The sequence below is a fragment of the Eremomyces bilateralis genome, assembly GCF_010015585.1.
Source record: "Eremomyces bilateralis CBS 781.70 unplaced genomic scaffold P152scaffold_24, whole genome shotgun sequence".
NCBI classification, from domain to species: domain Eukaryota; kingdom Fungi; phylum Ascomycota; class Dothideomycetes; order Eremomycetales; family Eremomycetaceae; genus Eremomyces; species Eremomyces bilateralis.
The window spans coordinates 259,059-281,179 of NW_022985090.1; the positions used below are offsets into that span (position 1 = coordinate 259,059).

General features: G+C 49.9%; 7 protein-coding genes across 7 annotated transcripts; 4 read left to right on the forward strand and 3 right to left on the reverse strand.

The window, feature by feature from the left end:
* Window positions 1-1,659: 1,659 nt before the first annotated feature.
* P152DRAFT_403177 (uncharacterized protein) lies at window positions 1,660-1,836 on the forward strand (the record flags this gene model as incomplete). Its single annotated transcript, XM_033676694.1, has 1 exon — window positions 1,660-1,836. A coding segment is annotated over one exon (177 nt), but the record flags the coding sequence as incomplete, so codon positions are not given.
* Window positions 1,837-2,488: 652 nt separating this feature from the next.
* P152DRAFT_422765 (glycoside hydrolase) lies at window positions 2,489-4,740 on the reverse strand. The gene is made up of 5 exons (XM_033677198.1): window positions 4,159-4,740; window positions 3,817-4,072; window positions 3,654-3,761; window positions 3,361-3,561; window positions 2,489-3,261 (listed from the first exon to the last, which is right to left on the reverse strand). The coding sequence occupies exons 1-5, from the start codon at window positions 4,339-4,341 to the stop codon at window positions 2,630-2,632; spliced, it is 1,380 nt and encodes a 459-aa protein (XP_033531163.1). The 5' UTR covers window positions 4,342-4,740; the 3' UTR covers window positions 2,489-2,629.
* Window positions 4,741-6,980: 2,240 nt separating this feature from the next.
* P152DRAFT_461484 (3-beta-hydroxysteroid-Delta(8),Delta(7)-isomerase) lies at window positions 6,981-8,114 on the forward strand. Its single transcript, XM_033680135.1, has 4 exons — window positions 6,981-7,262; window positions 7,324-7,487; window positions 7,559-7,793; window positions 7,845-8,114. Exons 1-4 carry the CDS (start codon window positions 7,028-7,030, stop codon window positions 7,964-7,966), a joined length of 756 nt encoding a protein of 251 aa, XP_033531164.1. The 5' UTR covers window positions 6,981-7,027; the 3' UTR covers window positions 7,967-8,114.
* A 1,731-nt stretch (window positions 8,115-9,845) lies between these two features.
* On the reverse strand, window positions 9,846-12,721 carry P152DRAFT_468366 (uncharacterized protein; the record flags this gene model as incomplete). Its single annotated transcript, XM_033680821.1, has 5 exons — window positions 9,846-10,144; window positions 10,445-10,884; window positions 10,942-11,225; window positions 11,319-12,529; window positions 12,577-12,721. 5 exons carry the CDS (start codon window positions 12,719-12,721, stop codon window positions 9,846-9,848), a joined length of 2,379 nt encoding a protein of 792 aa, XP_033531165.1.
* Window positions 12,722-13,495: 774 nt separating this feature from the next.
* Window positions 13,496-17,169, forward strand: P152DRAFT_422773 (uncharacterized protein). Its single transcript, XM_033677199.1, has 2 exons — window positions 13,496-13,863; window positions 13,921-17,169. Exons 1-2 carry the CDS (start codon window positions 13,716-13,718, stop codon window positions 16,809-16,811), a joined length of 3,039 nt encoding a protein of 1,012 aa, XP_033531166.1. The 5' UTR covers window positions 13,496-13,715; the 3' UTR covers window positions 16,812-17,169.
* A 988-nt stretch (window positions 17,170-18,157) lies between these two features.
* Window positions 18,158-18,759, forward strand: P152DRAFT_451982 (uncharacterized protein; the record flags this gene model as incomplete). Its single annotated transcript, XM_033678264.1, has 2 exons — window positions 18,158-18,521; window positions 18,557-18,759. 2 exons carry the CDS (start codon window positions 18,158-18,160, stop codon window positions 18,757-18,759), a joined length of 567 nt encoding a protein of 188 aa, XP_033531167.1.
* A 1,598-nt stretch (window positions 18,760-20,357) lies between these two features.
* On the reverse strand, window positions 20,358-21,809 carry P152DRAFT_476434 (uncharacterized protein; the record flags this gene model as incomplete). The annotated part of the gene is made up of 3 exons (XM_033681509.1): window positions 20,358-21,425; window positions 21,633-21,721; window positions 21,776-21,809. The coding sequence occupies 3 exons, from the start codon at window positions 21,807-21,809 to the stop codon at window positions 20,358-20,360; spliced, it is 1,191 nt and encodes a 396-aa protein (XP_033531168.1).
* Window positions 21,810-22,121: the final 312 nt, after the last annotated feature.

The following is a 22,121-nucleotide window of genomic DNA, read 5'->3' on the forward strand; positions in this document are numbered from 1 at the left end:
TTCTCTAGGGAGGCTTCCTCGTCACTGCCATCATTAAGAAGATGATAATCAACTCTCTCGGAGCGAAGACGGCGCTTCCCAAGAGACATGGATAAGTCATCCATATTAAGAAAGAAGTTGCAACATATTGATATGCTTTGTATCTCTTAGAGCTCAAATCCTCTAGTTGGAGCATGTTGGGTAAACAAAAGTCGCGACTGCTGGGCATTCATTCATTGGCTCGGCTTTTGCCGAATAAGTCTTGGCATTATTTACGAATATTCGCGAATAATACGAATAAAACGTCTCGAAATTTAGTCGAATACGAATAATCGTTCCCAGGGAAAAGTCGAATACGAATAGCCAAAATCCTTATTCGTGTCCAGCCCTAATGGTCATGAATCCCATGATGTGCTCACTTGAAATAATGAAGTTCGTCGTCCCGCTAGCCGCAGTGGTGCTCCCGGCAATGACGGTGTCACCCTGAATCCCACCAGTGAAGTCGCTCGTCTGCTGCATGCTTTGACTCGGATGACCCAGATGCGAGGCAGGCGAGATGTTTCTTGTAGAGATCTATTTGTACTCAAAGTAGCAACTAAGGAGTGACCGGACGCCCGCGTTATGGCGCCTTGCCGTTTTATCAGTCCAGTCTTCGGAACTCATCAAAGTTGAGGCTCTGTGGAATATTTTCGGGCCGATACCAGTCGATAGCGCTCTCCAATCGAGTTTAATTATGTGGTCCATGCATGCAGCATGAAGCCGCAGTCCGCACTGCCGCAGCCTGTTGGTCAGCCTGGTCTGGAGACCACTGGGCACTGGCCCCGGCCCGCGTGCTTTGTGGCCGGAGGCCGGGGTTGACTCCGCCGAACATAGCCTCCGATGGAGCGTATATTGGCGTCTTGTCCTCTACCTTCTTTCCAACCCAGAAATTTACGAAGTTACAAGCTGTTGAAGGGCAAAGGAGGTGCCCAGACTGTCCTTACCGAACCCTCAACAGATGAGCTATTCTCAACGGTTGGAGATTATGGCCCTCAAACGTTATCCGTGAATGTTGATGACATTATCGAGTAAGCGATCTAGCATGTCTCAATATTTCCGCGAACCAGCAAAACCAGCATCGTTCTCGTCCACGGTTTAACCAGCAATCGCGAATCGACTTGGACCAACAGGACCGCCAAGGCGTTCTGGCCAAAGGATCTACTCGCGAAAGATCTCTACTCGCGGCTGTAAAGATGCTGGAATCTTACCGGTGGGATAATCGGTTACCAGCTTGTATGTACTACATACCAGAGTAGCCAATGTCGGGGCGATGGAGAGATAATACGTAGCGTTGCATGAAGAGTTCAGCCTTCCGGTTAGTGGACCGATTCTCTATTATGCCTTTGCCCCACGTGCTCTTGAATCCCAAAGGTTCTGTTCTCCGTGTTCTATTCTACGCGTCTTTTGCAGAAGACCACTATGCTACGAGACGAGCATGCGGCTCCTTCATACCAGAAATTTCACATTTGTGGAGCGCACTGAGGCTAAAATTCCGTAATATGTCATTCTATCTCAACCTGGGAAGCGGAGGAGGTTGCTCACGAAGATGTCAAGGCTGGGGTAGCCATTCAGCGGAAAGGCTTTGTGAAGTTGAGAGGCGCCTGCGATCAGGCGATAAGAGATGGGTACGACTGGATCTAGATTGATACGTGCTACATCGATAAATCTAGCTCGGCAGAGCTTCAAGAAGCGATCAATTCCATGTTCACATGGTATCGAGACTCGTATATGCTACGTGTATCTTGTAAATGCATCCATCCGCAGACTCGACATGGAACTATAATACCCGCTTGGGCGTATGCTTCGGACAGCGGTTAACGCGAGGAGTCTGTAATCACATTTAGTGCTTCGGTGGTGGCGACGTGGATGGCGTTTTTATATTCAAGTCAAAATCTGACAGCAATCGTTTGCATGGGCCTGTTGACATGCCTATTGAGATAGTGCCAATCTCTCTCAAATTGGACTGATGGGAAATCCTGGAGCGAGGAGTTAGAGTACCAATTTTCAGTCGACGTGGAGGGATGGACTTTTCAAGGTTCCTTGAGGATTCGGAAGGGGCAATAATCACTCCGGCTGCCGCACTCTCTCTATTGTTATTTCTGTGTACCTATAAGCATTGGTCTTTGGATACCGAACTCATACTTCTCGTCCATATCGAATCCAAGGTTGGAGTTGTTGAGTTTTTTTCGATGACTCAGGTTCGCAGGGCTGACGACCCCGATACAAGAGAGCATTTGTACCAGAACCTTGCAGACCGTTATCGCCCTCAACATACGACGGAAAGAGGCGATGGTGTTGAAATTACAGCAAACATTAGGCCAGCGAAACACTGAGGGCATTCGGTGGGCATGAGTTGGGTGGGCATGAGTTTGATGGGTTACGTGTACTTAATCCGAATTGAGGCAAGGGAATCAGGAGGGGGAAAGCGAGATGAGACCAACTATGCCAATGCGGAATTCTGGACTGGTGCGCCATGTTATGAAAATATAGAGGATGCTATTGCCAATGACCTGAGCAAGAGTCGGGTCCTAGGGCCCGAGTTTGGCTACTAACTTAGTTAGAAAGGATGTTATTATTGACCTAGCAATTCATGGGACCATCCGCAGACACACTACGCAGTCCAATCTCTCCACGCCGTCCGCTGTCCTAACATCCCCCTCCGAGTACATTTCCCACTAATCAAAAATGCCGCCGTATCATGCGGTCCGACCTCGACGCTATAGTCACCGAAATGGCAACCAAGGTCGTTCCCAGTCCACACATCAGTTAGCTTGTAGCTCGCGTCCTTCTCCAACCTAGGCACCTCGCTCCAGACAGCGGACCGCTTGGCCGCGCTCTCTCCCCAATTCGACATGAGGACCAAAATCCCGTCATTGGACTCTCCGGACCAATACTCCGCCGGCCACGTCGCATTGAACGTGTGATCCGGGTTCGTCCCCCACTTGTACGGGGTCGCCGGCTTCCCGATGACTGGGTCCTGATTGAACGCAAGGAGGTATTTGTTCTTCAAGATCTCGACATTCCCCGAGGAGATCTTCTTGAGGTCGGTGCCGATGAGCAGGGGCGACTTCATCGCGGCCCACAGTGCGAAATGCGAGCGCGTCTCCGCGGGCGTGAGGTCGCCATTGCCGACCTCCAACATATCTGCGTCCGAGTGGCCCCAGAAATCGGTGGTGTCGAGGTTGAAGGAGCAGAGGTTCAGGAGCTCGATAATGCGGCTCCATTTTGCTACAAGCCCAGGCCCTTAGTAAGTATTAGTGTGCCCATTTGTTATGTACAAGCGGGGAGCCCACACCCAAAGGTGAAGAAGAGAAAACACAAAGGAAGATTGAAGTTGCTTACACGTGATGTCACCAGTGGCTCGCCAACTCATGGAGGTCTCGTTGCCCCATTTTTGCACGCCCGCTGTTCCCCATTGGCAGAGGCTGTACAGGATGGTGCGGTCGGTGGCTTCGAGGGCATCGCGCATGCGACGGTAACGTTCGGCAGATTTGGATTTGCTCCAATCATAGCCAGCAGGGCATTCGTTTTGGAGGGTTGGACCTGTGATTGGATTTAGGGGCCGTGACAACGAAGATGGTAGCCCAACTGGAGGGTACAGTATGGGAACACACGAAAAAGAAACGGGTACTTACAGGTACCATTCGGGTATGGCCCATGTGGGGGAGTGGTTGAATCTGGTATGCAAAAGTTGCACTCATCCGCCCAGTCTCCCGGCACGTTACAGTTGTCATACTTCAAGTCTGGATCCCGGTTAACTTCGAAAATCAATTGCACGAGACGTTGGGTCTGACTCACAATCAATTTCCCACTCTGCGAATGTATCGGCGTCGACTTTTTCGTAATTCAGGCTCGCTGGGTAGCCTGCACATGTATGGGTACCAGCACTACTGTAGATACCAATCTTCAGACCCATGTCATGAATCTTTTTGGCAGTCCCAGCAATGCCCTCTGGGAAGCGTTCCGGGTCAGGGATCATTCGATCGGTATTGTTGTCACGGTGGGACTTGATGGACCAACAATCGTCAATATTGACATAATTGTAACCAGCCTCCTAAGGGATTATTAGCCACTGTCTCCGAAATAGGGTGTATTTATAGCATAAATACGAGGCTGCATAAGGATGTGGGGCGAAGATACCTTCAAACCCAGGTTGACGAGCTGTTCTGCTGCGTCCAGGAACTTCTTCTCGTTGATGTCGCAGAAGAAAGCATTCCATGAATTCCAACCAAGAGCTGGCAGACGTCCAGTCTCACCATCTTTGGCTACGAGTCCGGTTGCTGCTGGAAATGTGCTGAGCAGAGGCACTATTAGGGGCCACATTTAGCGTTGAAACTCTCGAACGTCTCGATTTGCTAGTATCCTCGAATACGGGCCGAGTGATGCAGAGTTGAAGCACTAAAATTTGGGGGCCGAGAAGTATCCAAATGAAAGCCAAGCGAGAATCGGAATCAGGCAACTCGACGTATTTAAAGAAAATGGGGGCATCCCTCCAGCCAGCATGTGGTAATTCCAAATGGACCATCGTCAACCGAATAGCGGATGGTGACCGAAACAGTGAAGCAAACGAATCTGCTGACCATGATCGGGCATTGGCGGACCTACGAAATTAACCAATGAAGGTCACTTACTTTGGTCTAAACCATCTTGTCCGGCCAAGCTCCTAGCCAAGTGTGGTCCGTCATCGGTTGGTTCCGCTGTGCATATACCGCTGGTGACAAGAAGGAAGGTGATTACCGCGCGAGCTGCCAGTGCGGTGAAGTTTGTTTGTTTTTGAGCCATGTGAGCCATACTGCAACCCCCTTCCGGACTTGCCAGGTTCTTAATGCAGATGAATAAGAGTGATATTTGACAATGCTTGGATGCCGAGCACGTTCTGCCCCGAACGACAATCGGAATGCAGTATAGAGGGTACTAACTTGGTGTACTTATTTGTACCTAGTGAGATCAGGATATTTCAAGGAATACGGATACCTGCATCTGATGTCGTATGAGTCGATGTTTCCGTCCGAAGCCTCAAAGGTAGTCGTACTTGCAAGATTAACTTGAATAGGTAGACAGCACCGACTACCAACTTATAATAAATCCGAAGACGGGTGACAATCTTAATGCGAACAGAGGATAAATCCGAGTTAAAATGGAGATTTCAAGCTTCCGTTCTGGCAAACCAGAGAGTAAGTCAACTAGCTCCGATCCAATGAAACAATGCAGCCACATCGGCACGATCACAGCATGAGAAATGCACAGCCAAGGATTGATCGGACTAAATGCTACACAATGAGAGCTGCGTAGAAGAATAGCGCAAGATGAAAGACCACGGGATTACCCAAACGGATGGCCGAGAGGGAAGGTGAAGAGGTAGCGTTAGGATTGGGACTTGGTATGTCTGACCCGACAGCGAACTAAGTAATAAAGAAAAAAGATGGCCGAAAGATCAACTGCCAGATGACTAGGTCGATAATGACTGATTTACCGTGACATGCAACGGACTCTTGAACTGGGGAGTAAAGTTGGAATGGTGAAGTGGTTCAAATAGAGTGTTGCGGGAGGCTGGGGAAGTATTGTCAATTTGTCGTGTGTGAAGAATGCGGGGAGATGTTTTGGCTCTGCCCCACAGTCTTGGCACTGGATACACTGGCGCACCGTTAGATAAATCCAGCCACCATCACGATCCTTGTTCTGGAGTTAAATGTCGGACATCACGCGGTTGTAAAAGGAAGTTGGATCGTTGATCATTCGCCAGCCGGGTGGTTATGGTTGTTGTAGGACCGATTTTGGTTGGAAGTGGTGTTTCTCTCGCATCTTTAGTAGATATCGAGTCGCAGTTACAACTTTTCGCACTTTCTCACATGGCTGTAGAAGAAACTTCCTCGTGCTTGGGCAGGCCAAACAATAGAAACCTCCGTGGATAGTCTCAGTTGAAGGCAAGAAGCCTGCTGGGCCCTCGAAAGTTGTGCCACAACTGAGAAACAACCACTGGAATGGATACAGTATCCGAGATCAACAGCCGCGTTGCCAATCCGTGGATAAAAGCGCCGTTCGTGTTCTACGACGTTCAGATGGCCCTGATCATCGCATTCGCATCGTCTCATGCAGATGTCGTAATACCAGTTAGTCGCCACCACAATAGCACAAACATTTGCTAGCTCGACTGTATCGTACACACAATTTTGGGATTAAATGTCGCTGGCAACCATCCAATAGGATAGAATTTTGACTTTTTGAGGACTCAGTCCTAACAGGCCACGGCGCCGCGGGCGTTTGATCCACACGCCCTCATCGTGCGACACGAGCGACGCAGATCCGTTCGAGAACTAGCTGCTAGATGCGCCCGGAGCAGATAGCTCGTGATGCCGAACGAGGACAGTGGGACATCTTCTAACGTCTAAAGAATATCATCATCAGACCGGACCGCGGGACTGTGGCCAAACTGGAGTCTGCGCAAAGCAAACGGGTTGGATATGGGCACCTTCGGATGTCTTCCAGCGGAGAGAATAGGGTAGATACTGCTCTGATGGATGTTTAAATAGGTGATGACTCATAAGAAAATAACATGGACAAGTAGGTAGAGTAATGAAAAGAATTTTCAGTCGTATAGCTCGTTTGACACCAGAGCAAATGACCGGATTCAAACGACACGTCGGAGATAATTGATATTGATTGTCTTTCCCGGGGGTTTCTGCACACCGAATTCTGGTAGATACACATAGACATACCTTAGCTGTGCACCAAGAAAAGGCCAATGAACATTCCCAAACTCTGCAACGGAGGTTTCCAGATGGGCAACGATACTGAGAAAGATCAGTAAGGGTTGGACCCTGAATCGGATAGAACTCCTGAAAAGGATTAGCGTTTCCGGAATCCATAACTCCGAATCGTCCCATTGGATGGACTCCGCGGGTTCCTGGACCAAACCAGAGAAAATTTAAGAGCAGTCCCTTGTCCTCCAACATCGAAATGTTGCGAACTGAACCGACATCGAAAACCAACATCGTCGTCTGCTGCCACCATGACGGGACAAAATTACTACGGCTCTTCCGCGCCGCCCGCCCCCAAACACCCATATTACCCTCCCGACATCACCCTCAGGGGTTATATCCCGAACAGCTATGATGTCCCGACCCTGCTCCAACTGTTCTCACTAGCATGCGGGAGCGTGTTGTTGACCGCCATTGTGCTTGCGAAATGCAGCATTAAGTCTCTGCGAACGGGACAGTTGGCGGCGATAATGTGGTTCACGCTATGTACGTTTGAAAAGGCGAGGGGAAGATCTAGGAGTGGGAGCGGAAACTGACGGAATTATAGGCGGGTGTATACATCTATTCTTCGAGGGATATTTCGCGTATAACTTCAGGCGCATGCCCGCGATGATGGACCTTTTTGGACAATTGTGGAAGGAGTACGCACAGTCAGACTCCCGGTACTTGACGTCGGATCCGTTCGTGCTGTGCATGGAGAGCATCACTGCTGTATGTCGCTCCGAATCCCCCTAACATCCGCACCGGCTTTCTGTATCGGATGCTGACTTCCTGCTCTCTAGGCCTTCTGGGGTCCCCTCTCATTTCTTCTCACCTACTACATCGCGACCGATCACCCCCTGCGACATCCCTTCCAAATTATCGTTTCCCTCGGCCAACTATACGGGGATGTGCTGTACTACAGCACCTCCATGTTCGACCATTACATGAAGGGCCTGATGTACTCCCGTCCGGAGCCGTATTACTTTTACGGATATTACGTCATGATGAATGCCCCGTGGATCGTGATTCCTCTTTGTACGTTCGACACCAACATGTGAGACATGCAACAATGCTGACCGGTTCTAGACCTCATCTACCAAAGCATGGGTGTATCTTATAAGGCGTTCGGGGCGCTGAAGAACACCGAGACCGTGACGATCAAGATCCAGGCGAATAGGAAGGCCGTCGAGTCGAAGAAGGAGCTTTAGTCACAACGGCACAGTTATACCAACTTTCAGGCCATATTTGAAACGCACCTTGTAACATAATTATTTGAGTGAGACTGACCAACCAGCGTCGAGTACACTGTATACCTATCTAATGCCAAATGATTCCATACCATCCGCTGCTCCAGCCTTGCATAACTTTTGCGCAGCATGCTTCAAGCCCTCTCACTGCCCAACTTGGCTTATTGTCCCTTCTAATCAGCACTACTATGGTAGGAAGTCAGGCCACCCGCAGCAAGGCATCCATCACGCACACACCGGCCGTAGTGGTCGTCTGTGGTCCCCTTTGCTGCTCGCACGGCCAGTTCTGTTTTCGAATCCCTAATCTTCCCCGGATTCTTGAGGGAAGTCCGCTAGCAGGGGTTTGGTCAGGATTCCGGGGATCTCCCCGGACAAATCCCCACGGCTTCCCGGATGTCATCGGGATTCGAATATTCGATCATATTCTCAAGACTCAATCATATGGGAATTCCTGTTGGGTATCGGTAGATAAACACGTCCCCTTTGCTGCTTGGACTTTGGAGTGCCTTAGACGCGTCAGAAAATGCTACGAACGAGTATTTCTAAAGCGCTTAAGGGACCAAATTTCGGCGTCCTACAGCCTATCGTTTAAGCACCTCCTTGGCCGGATTTATGCCCCGGAATTAGGGCCCTGAACTACCCATGAGCTGGGCCTAGTATTATTGCATATTTCCAGGACATTTTCCTCTTATCTTTCGTACTTAAGGTAAGCCATTGGAACCCCTTAAACAGGCAGTTCGATACCCTAAACAGTAAACACAGATGGTAAGGTGCCTAAAAGTTGCAACACTGCACGTCATGTGTTTGGGGAGCAGGGAGGACGTTGATTTGGCGATACACACTCCTCATCGCCAACCTTCTCTGTGGAGCTGCTCCACTCCGCGCAGTACGAACTAATAAGTAATAATGCATCATAGTTCCACGGGAGTGTTTATTCCGATACCATCAGAGGTACCGCTCATCGGCTCGAAAGAGATACCAAGGCTGACAAATAGTCCCCTGAAATAGTGCTTACGTGCGAGCTCGTATCTGGGGGGCCGAAAAATCAGCATGGATCTTACGATACGCGACCTGTGAACGGATTCGCCGTTCGCTTCTGGAATTCTGGTGACGTATATAAACCCCAGCGGAGGACTCCGTGATTATTTATTATTATTTGATCTATTTAACGCCTGGTTCGGTCCCTATTACGTGATTATTAAATGAGGGTAGTCAGCAGCATATTTCGTCAGCATATTATCGAACCTAAAGCGTGGAGAGACCCAAACCGTGTAATTCTATCATCCGTCCATTATTCAAACATCCACTCAAGAATCTCACCGAACGATCACGACAAAATGGATCTCGCACAAATGAAAAAGATATTCAACATGATGGCGGAGGATTATGAAGAACAATCCATGTCCACAACCCGCAATATCTTCAAGAAATCCATCCAATACCTCCCACCCATTACCTCCTCTAGCGTCATCCACGACAATGCCTGCGGTCCCGGAATCGTGGCGGAGGAAGTCATGCGCGAATTCCTGGCTGCCCATCCAGGGGAATCACCGCCAATCATCCACGCCACGGACTTCAGCGACCGCATGGTGGAAATGACCGCGAAGAAGGCGCAAGACAACGGGTGGACAAACATCAAGGCCGCCGAGATGGATGCGCAGAACCTTGAGGGACTGGAGGACAACCTCTTAACGCACTCCATCACGAACTTCCTCATCCCCGCGCTGCCGAATCAGATCAAGGGATTGAAGGAGATCCATCGTACACTCAAGCCAGGAGGAACGGCGTACGTGAACTTCTGGACGTCGACGCAGATGATCTTCACGGTGTCGAGGACCATTCAGCGGGCGATCCGGCCAGACTTGCCGTTATGGCAGGAGGGGATCAACCCGTGGTTGGAGAAGGGCAAAATGGTGGAGGCGTTGAAGGAGGCGGGGTTTACGGGGGAAATAAAAGAGTACTTCGTCGAGACCGACTGCCCGACGAATGATTTGGAGGAGCTGGTGGACATGTTTAAGTGGAAGTTCTTTGAGGCGATGAAGGTCGGGTGGACGGAGGAGGATAGGAAACGGTGGGAGCCGGAATCGAGGACGGCGTTGGCCGAGATGTTGAGGACGCAGGGGAAAGGGCCCTTCAACGCTTGGGTAACAGTCGCGACGAAGTGAGCCTGGGAATAGGATTTGGTTGTGAGCCTCTGTGGCACGGCTAGATGCGAGTGCTGACTGAAGAGGTTTGAAATTCGTTGTTACAATTACCATTCGTATACCTCATCCGCGGAACGGCTCCGTAGTCCGATTTCAACTCTTCATTCGTGCTGATGCTTGGTGGTCAATCCTCAGTCCGGGATCCCCAACCGCTCTCTTTCGGTCCCAGTGTCAACTCCAGCACATTCCTCCCATGAAGAATGAGTGGCCAATCCAGTTCTTCGTATACGGACACCCTTCAGAGTCGCTTTCTGGATGTAGATATTCTTGTAAGTCGGGTCGAAGTTGATGTTCCTGACCGCCGATACATTTCTCGTAATCGGATTCGTAATCGCAACTTCTCGAAAGAACGGAGGAATGATTAGATAGACATCTTGTCCTGCGTTGGGAAATAGTCCGATCATTGTTAGGACCACAAAACTGCCGATGGCGGTTGTGGACCCTCCCCATGGAAGTTCACTAGGCTCCAGAGAAAAGGCACGAGGGATGTAGTGGTGTGCCCGCTTCGATGAAAGGGCTGGACGCCCTGCATAATGGTACTGGAAGACTGAGAGAAACGACGCTGCGCTGTCCATAGTCATGAGTTTGGAGTCATGAGCGTAGCCGAGGCGACGGACGAATTGCTTGGGACCACCTAGCAAGGCGATGAGAGCCGCTTGGTCATGAGGAACGTAGCTGGTCGCTGATAACCACCTCTTGTCCTGATGGTGACGGCGTTGGCGAAAACCTTACAATGAATATTTCCAGAGACGGTCAGGATCCGTATAGCACCAGGTCCCATTGCGGTATCTGGGCTGGAAGAACCCCAGAAACCCAGTAGTAGACAGGTGGGTGGTCGACGTCTGGTTAGGTTCGAACAAGTTTATCCAGTACGTGCTCCTTTGGAGATACCGCTCGTAGTCTTCAAGGTGCCCCCTTTCTCTCGCAAACTGTGCGATAATGAAGTCCCTGTAGCTATATGCGAGTGTTTTGGATATGCCTCGCGAGGAACCAAGCAATATATTGTGTTCGGAATCCTCAGCAGGTATGTAGCCGAGCCTTTTCCGGTTGCCGAGTCCACCTCTTCCCCGACAACCCCGGTGGATTCATTCTTTCTCAGCATCTTTGACAATCGCAGCGTATCCAGTCTTGAAGTCAATCCCGTTGCGAGGTTCCTTTAGGAAGCCGTCAACTAAAACAATGTCGGCACCATATCCGCTGTGCGTGCAGCCCAAAGAAAGACTCATATGACAATCAGGCAGCCAGCCTTCTTCGCTGTACATATCTAGCACGCTCTGGATAATTCCAGCTGTTTCCTCGGGATCGAGAATCGTCAACAGAGAAAGATGAGTCGAATAGGAAACCGATAAGCAGAATGAATCGAAATAAGGTTTGGGATCCGGACTGGCTACCGCTAAGGTCGTAACTTCGCTGTACTTCTGCGGGTTCACAAAGGCACTGTAGATTCCAAGCCAGAAAATCCTTAGTAACGATCCATCGACTCCCTTGTCGTCTACATAGATCGTATCCAGCTTCATCGTCCAAGTATCCATCGCAGCACCGTGCGCAACATCAAAGTTGAATTCTGGAATCTCCGTCTCGGCATCCTCGCATGCTTTCGCTTGGCTGAGGAAGCTTAATCCCATTCTCACTGAGATCGGCTCATGCCTTGGACTCTCAAAATGTACCCAACCACCACCGGGGGGAGCCGCGCCATTTGAGTCTTGAAGTATGGTCAGATTACGGGCCCTGGGAGTAGTGACTGAGCCGAAATAAGTTCCAAAACCTCGGATCCGGACTAGATCAGGGGGGCGGAAGTCTGCACAGAAATAGACGGTATATTTGCGAGCTCCGAGACGGGATATGAACTCTCCTAGGCCAGTTAACCGTGGTAAATTTTGGTTTGATACCGATATCATGGAATTGCCTTGACAGGAACCAGATAGGTCGCTCAAATCCAGCTGGATCACCAGATGATTGGGTCCGCCATGATCAGATACTGTAGGGAACATGAAACAGAAGAGAGCCGCATGTGCAGTAGCCGTCATATCGACGCGAATCCCGGATGCAAGGGTCACGGAAAAATATCCAGGAATAGCTTGGATTGTGTCTGGATAGTAATTCACACGGCGATGATGCTTCGAAAAATCGCATTTCTCGATATCGCCGGCTATACATCCATCGAAAGGAAAGAGAGGAAAGTTCGCCATGGACATCGGAGGTCCGACACCCGCACCATGGAATGCCGAGAAACCGGTGATGCAGTTATCGTTTGCTCCGTCCATGTCAGCCACAGCCTTAACCATTCCGAATGGCAGAGTCGCGCCAGCGAAGACATTTCCTATAGCAGTTGAGCTAAGAAAGAAATATAACCGAATTTTCCCGTACCTTGTTCCAGGCTCACAGCCAGCGGCTCAAGATAAACGAGGCCGTCGGTTGCAAAAGTAGGTGGACCGACAACTGCAATAATAACCAATCCAGCCAGAACGAAAGAGGCGAAAATCGGAATATTATAAGCAAGCTCTCTGCTCATTTTGCTAGCATAATTAGAAGCAGAGATTTAGGGATGGAATGAAAGACTTTGACTACAGATCTTTGATCCGCACGCATTGGTGTACAAGCGGAAACCGCGTCCTGGATTCCCAACCCATACTATATGGTGACATCTCTGGACGGAACGACATAACATGAACTGGAAAGCGAAGAACCGAAAGACGAATACTTGGAGCATGAAATTGGAGATAATTTTAAGTTCAAAAGGCAGTATATTTCATCTTCTGTCCAAAAAGTCCAGCCCCGGGTCGACATATTAAGCAAAGATTAAAAGTTCAGTCGCACAGATCGACATGGTGTGGGCAGAGGGGATTGCCTTGCTTCTTGCCAACCGATATTAGTCTGGGACTGCGCATCCAATAAAGCAAATCTGAATAGCTCAACGGTCCAGATGAATGAATTTGACATTCTTGCGCTGCGCTGCTATCAATGCATATGGATAGTTATGGATATCGCGATTAGGGAGTGCTACGATGAAATGTCCGTCCGAAGATGTGGCGCGATCATGAGGCGGTTAAATTTTCTAGCCATAATTTCAGCAAATATCGCATATTACCAGGTTTTGAAAACCAATGGTATCAGCATTCCAATCCAAATGCGAGATGTAGAGATCGAGGAACTGGATTGGAATCCCGAAAGTCAATATCTGGATGTGGTCACGTGATATAGTTGGCCTGAGGTCAAATCACAGCACTGCGCTGCAAATCAGGCATCCAGCAACCTCACATAGATCCCAGCCCAGCACGACAACATCCACGCACTGACTATCTGATGTCTTACAGTATCCATGAACCATTCATACTGCTTCACTTTTATCCTTCCATCATTGCTGCCAGAGACTTCGAAATATACTGGCCCATGACTCCAGCCACAGAGGTGTTCACTGAGAAACCACACCATTTTGCGCTTCTTTCATCCTCCCTCCTCTCTCACGCAGCGGGGGTGTTGGTCATTCCGCAAACACCCTCCGCACAATGTCGGCCGGCGCTGTGGTTGCGCGACCATCGCAAACCCTCCGACAGCGTCGTGAGTCTCAGCGCGCAAGTGTAGCACGATCATCGGGTCGAGGCGGAACTGCAGAAGCGCCAGATCAGCTCCCAATTCGAGATCCCGAGCCTCTAGGTATACCGCGCACACATGACACCAGCACGTATACGATGGAGATGCTAACCATCATAGTCAAAACCGCCGATCACATTCTACGCAAGTTCAAAGGAAGCCGGCCTTCCCTCATCGTCCATCTACACCCGACGAACTGGCGATTCGATCAACAAGATGGCAACTTCGGATACAACTCACCTATGAATATCTTCCTCAAACATTTACGAGACGGAACTGTTCCTCATGACATGCTTGAAGAGCTTTTTGCTGCCGATGTTCCCTTCTATGATGGATGCCTCATTGTCGAGGTTCATGATAACAAGTCCAACGCGAGCAAATCGCAGAACGGGAATACGAACTTGGTCGGCGGCAGTACCATGGTTCCATTTTCTATCCACAACTGGAACGAGCATATCACTCCCTCTCCTCATGTCCCTTACCCGAAACGTCCAGTCAATACCACCGCAAAAGATGCCAATAGACCGCCCACGGCCAAAGGCGCCTCGAAGGATGCGGAGGACAAAGAAAACATGCCCGCTCCTGGACAACCTGCCTCAGCTGCGCAAAAGTCGCCTGCCAAAGGACGAATCTTTACTACCGTCCTCTTCCCTACACAAGTGACATGCCATGAAGAGGTCGGTATTCTGTCTCGAACACCACATAGCGAAGCAAAGGGTGGTAAGAAACAACCAGGCGGCAAAGATGGTACGACCGCAGGCATGCACCCTCCTACGCCATTGGCTTCGATCCCCCCTACGCCTATATCCAATAGAGGTCCAAACGCGAAGAGACAGAAGATGTACCTGGAAGGCGATGAAATTCATGAGTTCGAGGCAGAACTCCTCCGAAATACCGAAGTTAGCCTCCTTCTCGAACCTGCCAAGGATTTCCGTGAAGCTCAAGCGATGATTGAATCGATGTCACATCCTCGACATTCGTATCCTCTTCCTGAGCGGAAAGCGCGGAAGCGGACAGAGAGGGAGATGGCTGCGGACGAAGCAAATGCCGCAGAACAGGAACGATTTATGCTTCTGGGTGACGAACGACTTAATCGATCGGTTGCAGATGGTAGCGCCGCTGAAGGCCAAGTTGGCGGCGCGTCGTTCGAGCCCTCGTTTAACCGCTTCAAGAGATTGGAGAGCATCAAGATGGAACACCAGCGCAAGCAACAGCAAAAGAAGGAAGAGGAAGCCCGTGAGGCAGCCGCCCGGCATCAAGTAAATGAAGAGAAATCTAAGAAAGACCGCGAGGATCAAGCACGGATCCATCAGCAGAACATTGCGGCGAAGCGAGCGGAAACCCAGCACCTCTTGCTTCAGCAACAACAGCAACAACATTTGGCTCAGCAACAGCAACAGCAGCACCTCCAAGCACAGAACGCATTGATACAAAAAGCCCAGGCTCAGTCATCTCAAGCCCAGCAAATGTCCCCTCGCCTGGGAGCGATGACATCTATGGGAATGGCGAACTCTCCAGTCATTGGAGGAGTAAACATGACATCTCATGGCCTCGCCAGTCATCCGATGGCCGCCACCTCTTCCGCTCAAGGGGCAGGAAGCCCTCCTCGTCCACCTTCTGCCGTTTCCCATCATCCGAATGCCCAGCCAATGGCTAGACAAGTTAGCCAGGCCCGAAGCCAAGCTGGAGCCTCTTCACATGCAACACCGCAGATGGTCCATAGCACACCGAATATGAACCAGGCGATCCCCGCCAGGAACATGACTCCTCAACCTCGCACTAGCATGTCACAGGGGTCTCCCGTCAACATCCAAGGGACTCCAATGATGAACCGTGCCGCCACTCCGCAAATGGGGGGCCAAACTCATCCTAGCGTGCAGCCATCCCTTCGTGAGCAGCAGCTACAGAATGTGCAGCAGCAAATGCGTCAGCAGCATTTGCAAGGCATGGGCGGACAGCAAAGCATGGGCGGACAGCAAATGTCTGCTGAACAGGTTCGAGCAATGGCAATGGCTCGTGCACAACAATTGGCCGCTCAAGCTGCCGCGCAGCAGCAGGCACAACAGGCCCAAATAAGCCAAGGTCAATCCCCAATGCACGCCATGTCCCCGACCCATCCACACGCCCAAATGGGAACACCTCAACCAGGACAACCCCAAGGTGCAAATATGAATACGCTGGCATACCAGCAGGCGTTGCGGCAACAAGTTCAGGAACAATTGCGCACTCAGCAGCAGAGGGTGCAACAGGAGCAACAGATGGGCAGCAATCCGCAAACACCGCAACAGGCAACGCAGCAAGTGCCAGGGATGAACGTTCCCCAAGAAGGGCAACAAGGAGACCCGCAGAAGACGTTTATGTTCCAAAGAATCCGCAAAGCTGCAGCCGACAAATATCTCCAGCTGGCTCAACAGCACCACGGAAACGTCCCTCCGCCTATTCTGCGACAGCTGGTCTCCGCGTTCCAGACCGAACTGCTCAAGCTGGGTGCATCGCAACAGATGGCTCAGAATGCCATGGGAATCCTGCAGAGCGCCGTCCGTCAAGTACAGCATCAGCATCAACAACAGCAGCTGCAAAACCGCCAAGGCCAAAACGCAGCGAACGTGCCAAACATGCAAAACATGGGCGGGAACGGGATGCCCATGAACATGAACCCTGGAAACATGAGCAACGCGCCGGGCAACATGAACATGGGCAATATCCCCAGCAACCCGCCGATGAACAATATGGCCATGAACCCCATGCAGATGCAACAACTCCAGAACATGCCGCAGGAAGCGCGGGAGGCATACATGCGCCAAATCCAACAAACCCGGCAGCAGCAGATGCTGCGGATGCAGCAAGCCCGCGCGCAGAGCCAGGGCGGGATGAATATGGGGATGAGTCAAGCCGCTGGACAGAATATGATGGCCATGGGCAATATGCCTAACATGGGAATGCAGGGGATGCAGAACATGGGAAACATGAACAATATGGGAAATATGCACATGGGACGGGGGATGCAGTAGGGATGATTTAGGGATCGGCGTCGTACTGGGTCGGAGGATCGGATTCATTCGAGTTTATTAGGTGCACTAAGCATGGTGTTAGGGAGCTTAATTTTGCTTTTCAAGCTACAGGCTTGCTTTAATTCTTCAATTATCATGTAGGAGTTGTAGTTTGACGGTCGGCTAGCACCAGATCTCTTCCTGCTGCTGGGGGTTTTCTTAGATACCCAACGGCCTGCATCTTATCGATTTGATGGAACGTAGTAATCGAGATTGTGATTGTTTCCTGGAGAGGATTAGTATATAACATGTTAAACGACTCCTCAAAAATATTCTTATCCAGTTCGCAAGAGGACTTGTATACAACATATTGAACGACTCAAATGTAAATTTACGCTTTCAGTTTCGCATATAACTCCAACTGCATGTGACTAGGGTTCTTATCACTAAAACTCCCACCCTATATTACATCCTTGATTCCGTTCATTCACTTTCATAATAAAGGTCTGCTGATACCCAGGGTAGGGCGGCTACTAGCAAGAGAAATAATATCGTTCATCCCGGCTCCTTCCCCCGGAAAACCCGAATATATCACGGCGTAAGTATCGTTAGTCTGAATATATATATATTCTTGAATGATACAAGCAGATATCGGGTGTTATTCAGCAACAAGAGCGATCGCTCCTGGGACAGGTGGTATACATCTCAAAGATTGGCACTGTGAAGACACATTTTCTTGTTGACATCCCAGAATAAAAGCCATGCTCCAGTGGCAGACCGAAGGAGTCTTGAATGCGGTCAATGTGCCTGCAGCTGCAAAATGGCTCTGCAGAGGGGAATAGAGGTGATAATTCCTACACTAGATGTCGCAGAGCCAAATTAGTCCCTAAGAAAGCCAAAGCTAGAAAAGAAATTGAGAGGTAATTAGGCATGAAGAGTGTACGTAGACAGAACCAAGAGCCTTAAAATGGTACCGTACAACAGGAAAAGGCAGTTACGCACAATGTTCTCCTCCAATTGGTTCTAGCGTCAGTGGTTCAATGTTGATTGTGACCTTGGTCTTGTCTACCATCCTCAAGTGATCTGAAGGCGCACAGTTGTGAAGCATCACTTCAATTCTGCGGAGTCCTCACTCATGGCATTTTCCATATAATACAAATCGACCTCTCTCACTGAACCCACTGAAAATCCCCACTGATCTCATTGCGCACAGAGTTATGCACATTCGGAAGCATGAAATATCTGTCCAGTGAGTACTAGGATTGCATATCTGGGATATTGCAGCTAACCAAGTCCCGCAGCATAAAATGAATCCAAAGCGAATTGTAAGGCACGCAATAACAACGACGGCTACGTCACTAACAATTATGAAGGAGGAGATGAAGGAATGGTCAGACCTCCTGATTCGATACAAGAAGCACCTCAAGGATACCGACAGGAAGGGCAAAGGGATCTATGATGCACAACAATCATTGGCACATTCCATGTATCGAGTTCGACACCAGGCTCTTCTTGAGCAAGACCGTGCTCAGCCCTCGAACCCGAACAACGAAGTCGAACGACTCGGAGCAAAGCTGGACAACTTACAAGCAAACTATATGCAGCTTATACAATCGCTGAAGTATGAGAGAGACCAATGGGCATGGTGGAGGCAATTGATCGCTTATGTTGAGCACGAAATGGGGGTCCTGGAGCTGCAAGAAAGAAGTTTGACACAAAAGCGGTTCGTCGGTGCGCCTGGAAAGAAGCTCTACATCTGTGTCAAGTCCGAGAGGGATGGTTCTTCATCCTCGGCGCCACCGGAGAGCTGAACCAGTTAGGGGCAAAGAGTGGTCCTCAAGTTGCAGGAACTCGTCACCACTCAGACCGTGATCGGGCCTGCTACGAAGGCTTTTGTTTCTCGAGGGACCTGTATGGAGTTATGTTAGTGATACTGCTTTACAACAGTAATGTCAGCGTAGCACTCTAAATTGGTAGCTCAGCGGAGCAGTCCGGTAGCTCGTTTCTCGTGTTTCCGTCCTGACAGTCAAAGAACTCACTCCGGTCGTCCTTGAGACGATGACATTCTATTAGCATCAATTCATATATATCGGTTCGAATGGATTTTTTCTTTCTTCGTTGGTAAGCATAAAGTTTCCTGAAAAACCTACCAGGGGTCTACGATTCTGGAGCTACACCTAAAAGGTTGGCTGGCTGCAGCAGAGGAGACCAGACGCTGAGGACGGAGACCGTGACGTCGACGACATTAAAATCTGAATTATGTACAGTCTGTCTAGCTCGTCTAAATCTTCCATCAATGAGCAATCCCCATTGCCCTCTCAGTATCCCATTGCAGTGTGGTGGCATTTTGAGGGCGGAACCCAGGTGATGCCAGCGATCTTGGAAGACCCGAGCGGTCTCTACACCCGACACCTCAGCATGATAATAGTATCCTACGATTTTGTCTTTGGCGTACGGTTATTTCTCCTCCTAACCGTATATGTGGCCGGCTTCAACTCTTAAACCTAATACACTTGTGTTTCCAGTCTGGAAACCCTCAGTGATTCGGATCAACCCTATGTCTGTCGATCGCCAGCTCCGCACTGGGTCCGACTACTTCTCCATTCGGCATGGTGAGAACAACAACGGTCTGTATCGGGCGTTGTATATTGCTAGGGGCATGCCGCCCGAGATACAGCCAAAGGTATACCAGAGCTTGATTGCCACCCAAGGATAGATTTGCTGAAACAAAGCGACTGCATCTCGATCGTAGCTGATATCGGGACACAAGTGCAGTGAATAGAGTGGACGGGAGGTATAGGCAATGTAGAATCTTCGTGGCCACCGTAGTACGGGAAGAGCTGAGAGGTTGCTGGCTAGAGTTGAAGCATTTAAGAAGATTTAAAGGAGGCACCGGTCCTATTCCCATCTTCGTATAGTCTTGTATACCGTGCTTTCAGCGTCGTTGAGCTTCTCTGCCACCTCCCGCTTGATTTTTCCACTGGATATGCCCTCTAAAAGCGCAGCTCTTTGAATTTCAATTAATTCGACATTTATTCGTCGATTACCACTAATTTCAGCTCCGGATGATCTCAATTTGATGATTCGTAGGGCAATATCCTAGCTAGCAAATCGTACGAGAAGTTTCGAGAAGTACTGGCAAGTAGGATACAGGTATCACCTTTGGATTTGCTACTGGCTTTGATCGTGAGATTCAAGTGGGTAACTACGTCGCAATGGGATCCCAAGGGAAGGGATATTTGAGAGAAGTGATCCATTTTTGTTTAAAATACATAATTGGATGGACTGAAGCACTCCTGGAAGGATCAGAGAATCCGATGCTCAGCCGGGGGTCACTGTTCTTCAGTCCGTCGCCGATATTCCCACTGACACTTCGCGCTGCAACATGTTCCAGCCCTTAATCCACAATCTTGGTGCTCTTTTAATCCTTCTGGCTGTGATCAACTGATCTCCACCTGGAAGTTATCCTATCGTACGGCCCAATCGCAAAGAAACTCTCTCTTATCCACCCTGTGCTGGAAATATCTCCCGGAAGCGCATGGTGGTTGCCAGAATTCCTCCTCGACTCTACTTCGCCGGGGGATTGACGCTCAGGTGACGCATCTCCGCCCCCTTCCGGGTCTCTTGGCTCCACATGATCGCGTCGATGACCTCCTTCTCCGTCGCAAACATGAGCATCCTGTTGATGAAGATCTGGGCTTCCTGCTCCCTCAGCATGTTCTGAGCCTTCACTGCGCGAATTCCTTCGTTCCACCACGGCTGGCTGGCGATGTCGGGCTGCATCCAGTAAAGGGATTCGGCATATGTTGGGACGTGCGGGAATGGGCCAACGGTGCTGAGGACTGGGGTGGGAGGAGCAGAAGGGTCGTCAAGGGGGTTCGAATGCAGAGGCGCGGAATGCATAGGCGCGGAATTCATCGGCTCGTGGGCCGTTGCGGACGGCAGTGGAATGCCGGGTTGTTGGGTCGCGCTGGTAAGCGGTGCGGAGTTCAAACCACTTTCAATGGTGCCAGTGGCGGAATTGTGGTTGGCCGCCGTGCCGTTGGGATTGACTCCATTCCCAGTCATTGTCCAATTCGACATGAGCATTCCAGCACCATGCGCAGCGGTTCCACCTCCAGTGTTAGCCGAGTAGTGAGGAGTGTTCAGAAACACTGGCGGCTGGGATGGGTCATTGAAGGGCAATGGAGCAGACACTGGACCAGGGTGCGCATCTGCCTCACCCCGCATGATTGCGTCTAGGTCGATCGGGGTGAAGGGCTTCTTTTGCGCTTCTGTAGCTCTAGTATTTGGAGTGTTGATAGAGAGGGAAGCAAATCCATTGCCAACATCGACGATCTCGGAGGTTCTGTCATTCGGCACAGCGATCTTACTCGGGTGTATGTACCGGTTCCCATCAGTTCCGCGTGGCAGGAATGGGTACATGCCCTCAAGCCTAAGAAGGCGGGAGACCACGGTGGCCATCTCCAGCGTATACTTGTTCTGGACTTTCTTGACCTCGCCATGGAACCGCTTTAGTTCACTAAGTCGGTAGCTGCTACGTGCTGCCGCCTCCTTGTAAGACTCCGCAGTCCAAGGGTTGTACTTAGGATCGTGGAGGAGATTATTGATGGCATTATGGACCATACCAGCAAGCTAGATTATGTTAGTCTAAGATTCTATGATGAAAGGAATTATAAAGGATGCAAGGATGATTGATAGGACTGATGGACGATGTGGAGCAATGTTATTGCATGATGCACGGTCCCCTCTTAGCCCAGAACAAACAAAGGTTGCCCACTCCAAATGGAACCAAATGATCACAAGTGCCAATCAGTGCAGTGATTAGATAACTTGACTTACGGCTTTCACGTCAAGCGACGCTGGATCCATGGCGGGGGGGTATTGCGACAGCGGTGAAGGTCGACCTGGGTAGACTTGGGGGACTGCAGCTAGTGTCTGTTAGATTTGGTGGTGTTTAAAGTGGCAAGAAGAAAGTAACTTACGAGTCTGAGTCTCGGGGTTTGTGGGGTCGACCATCTTGCTACGGTGTTGCGGTGATACCCATGCACAGGTCACGCGATAGGAGTGATGAGATTAGATGGAATGGTTTTTGTGTCGGGATGTTGAAGATAAAGAGTGAATCGTGAGAATGGAGAAAATGTGACTTTTAAATGCAGCCCTGAGAATCCGCGTGGCCCGCCATCTCGTTGTCGTTGTTGGCCATGACGCGAGTGCAGCATTTTGGTCGAAACTCACCATTTTGATAGAAACTCAGCCAGAACTCAACCAATATTGATTAATATTTTCTAATTTTTATGGGATAGCTATATCATTATGTCTGATTATAGT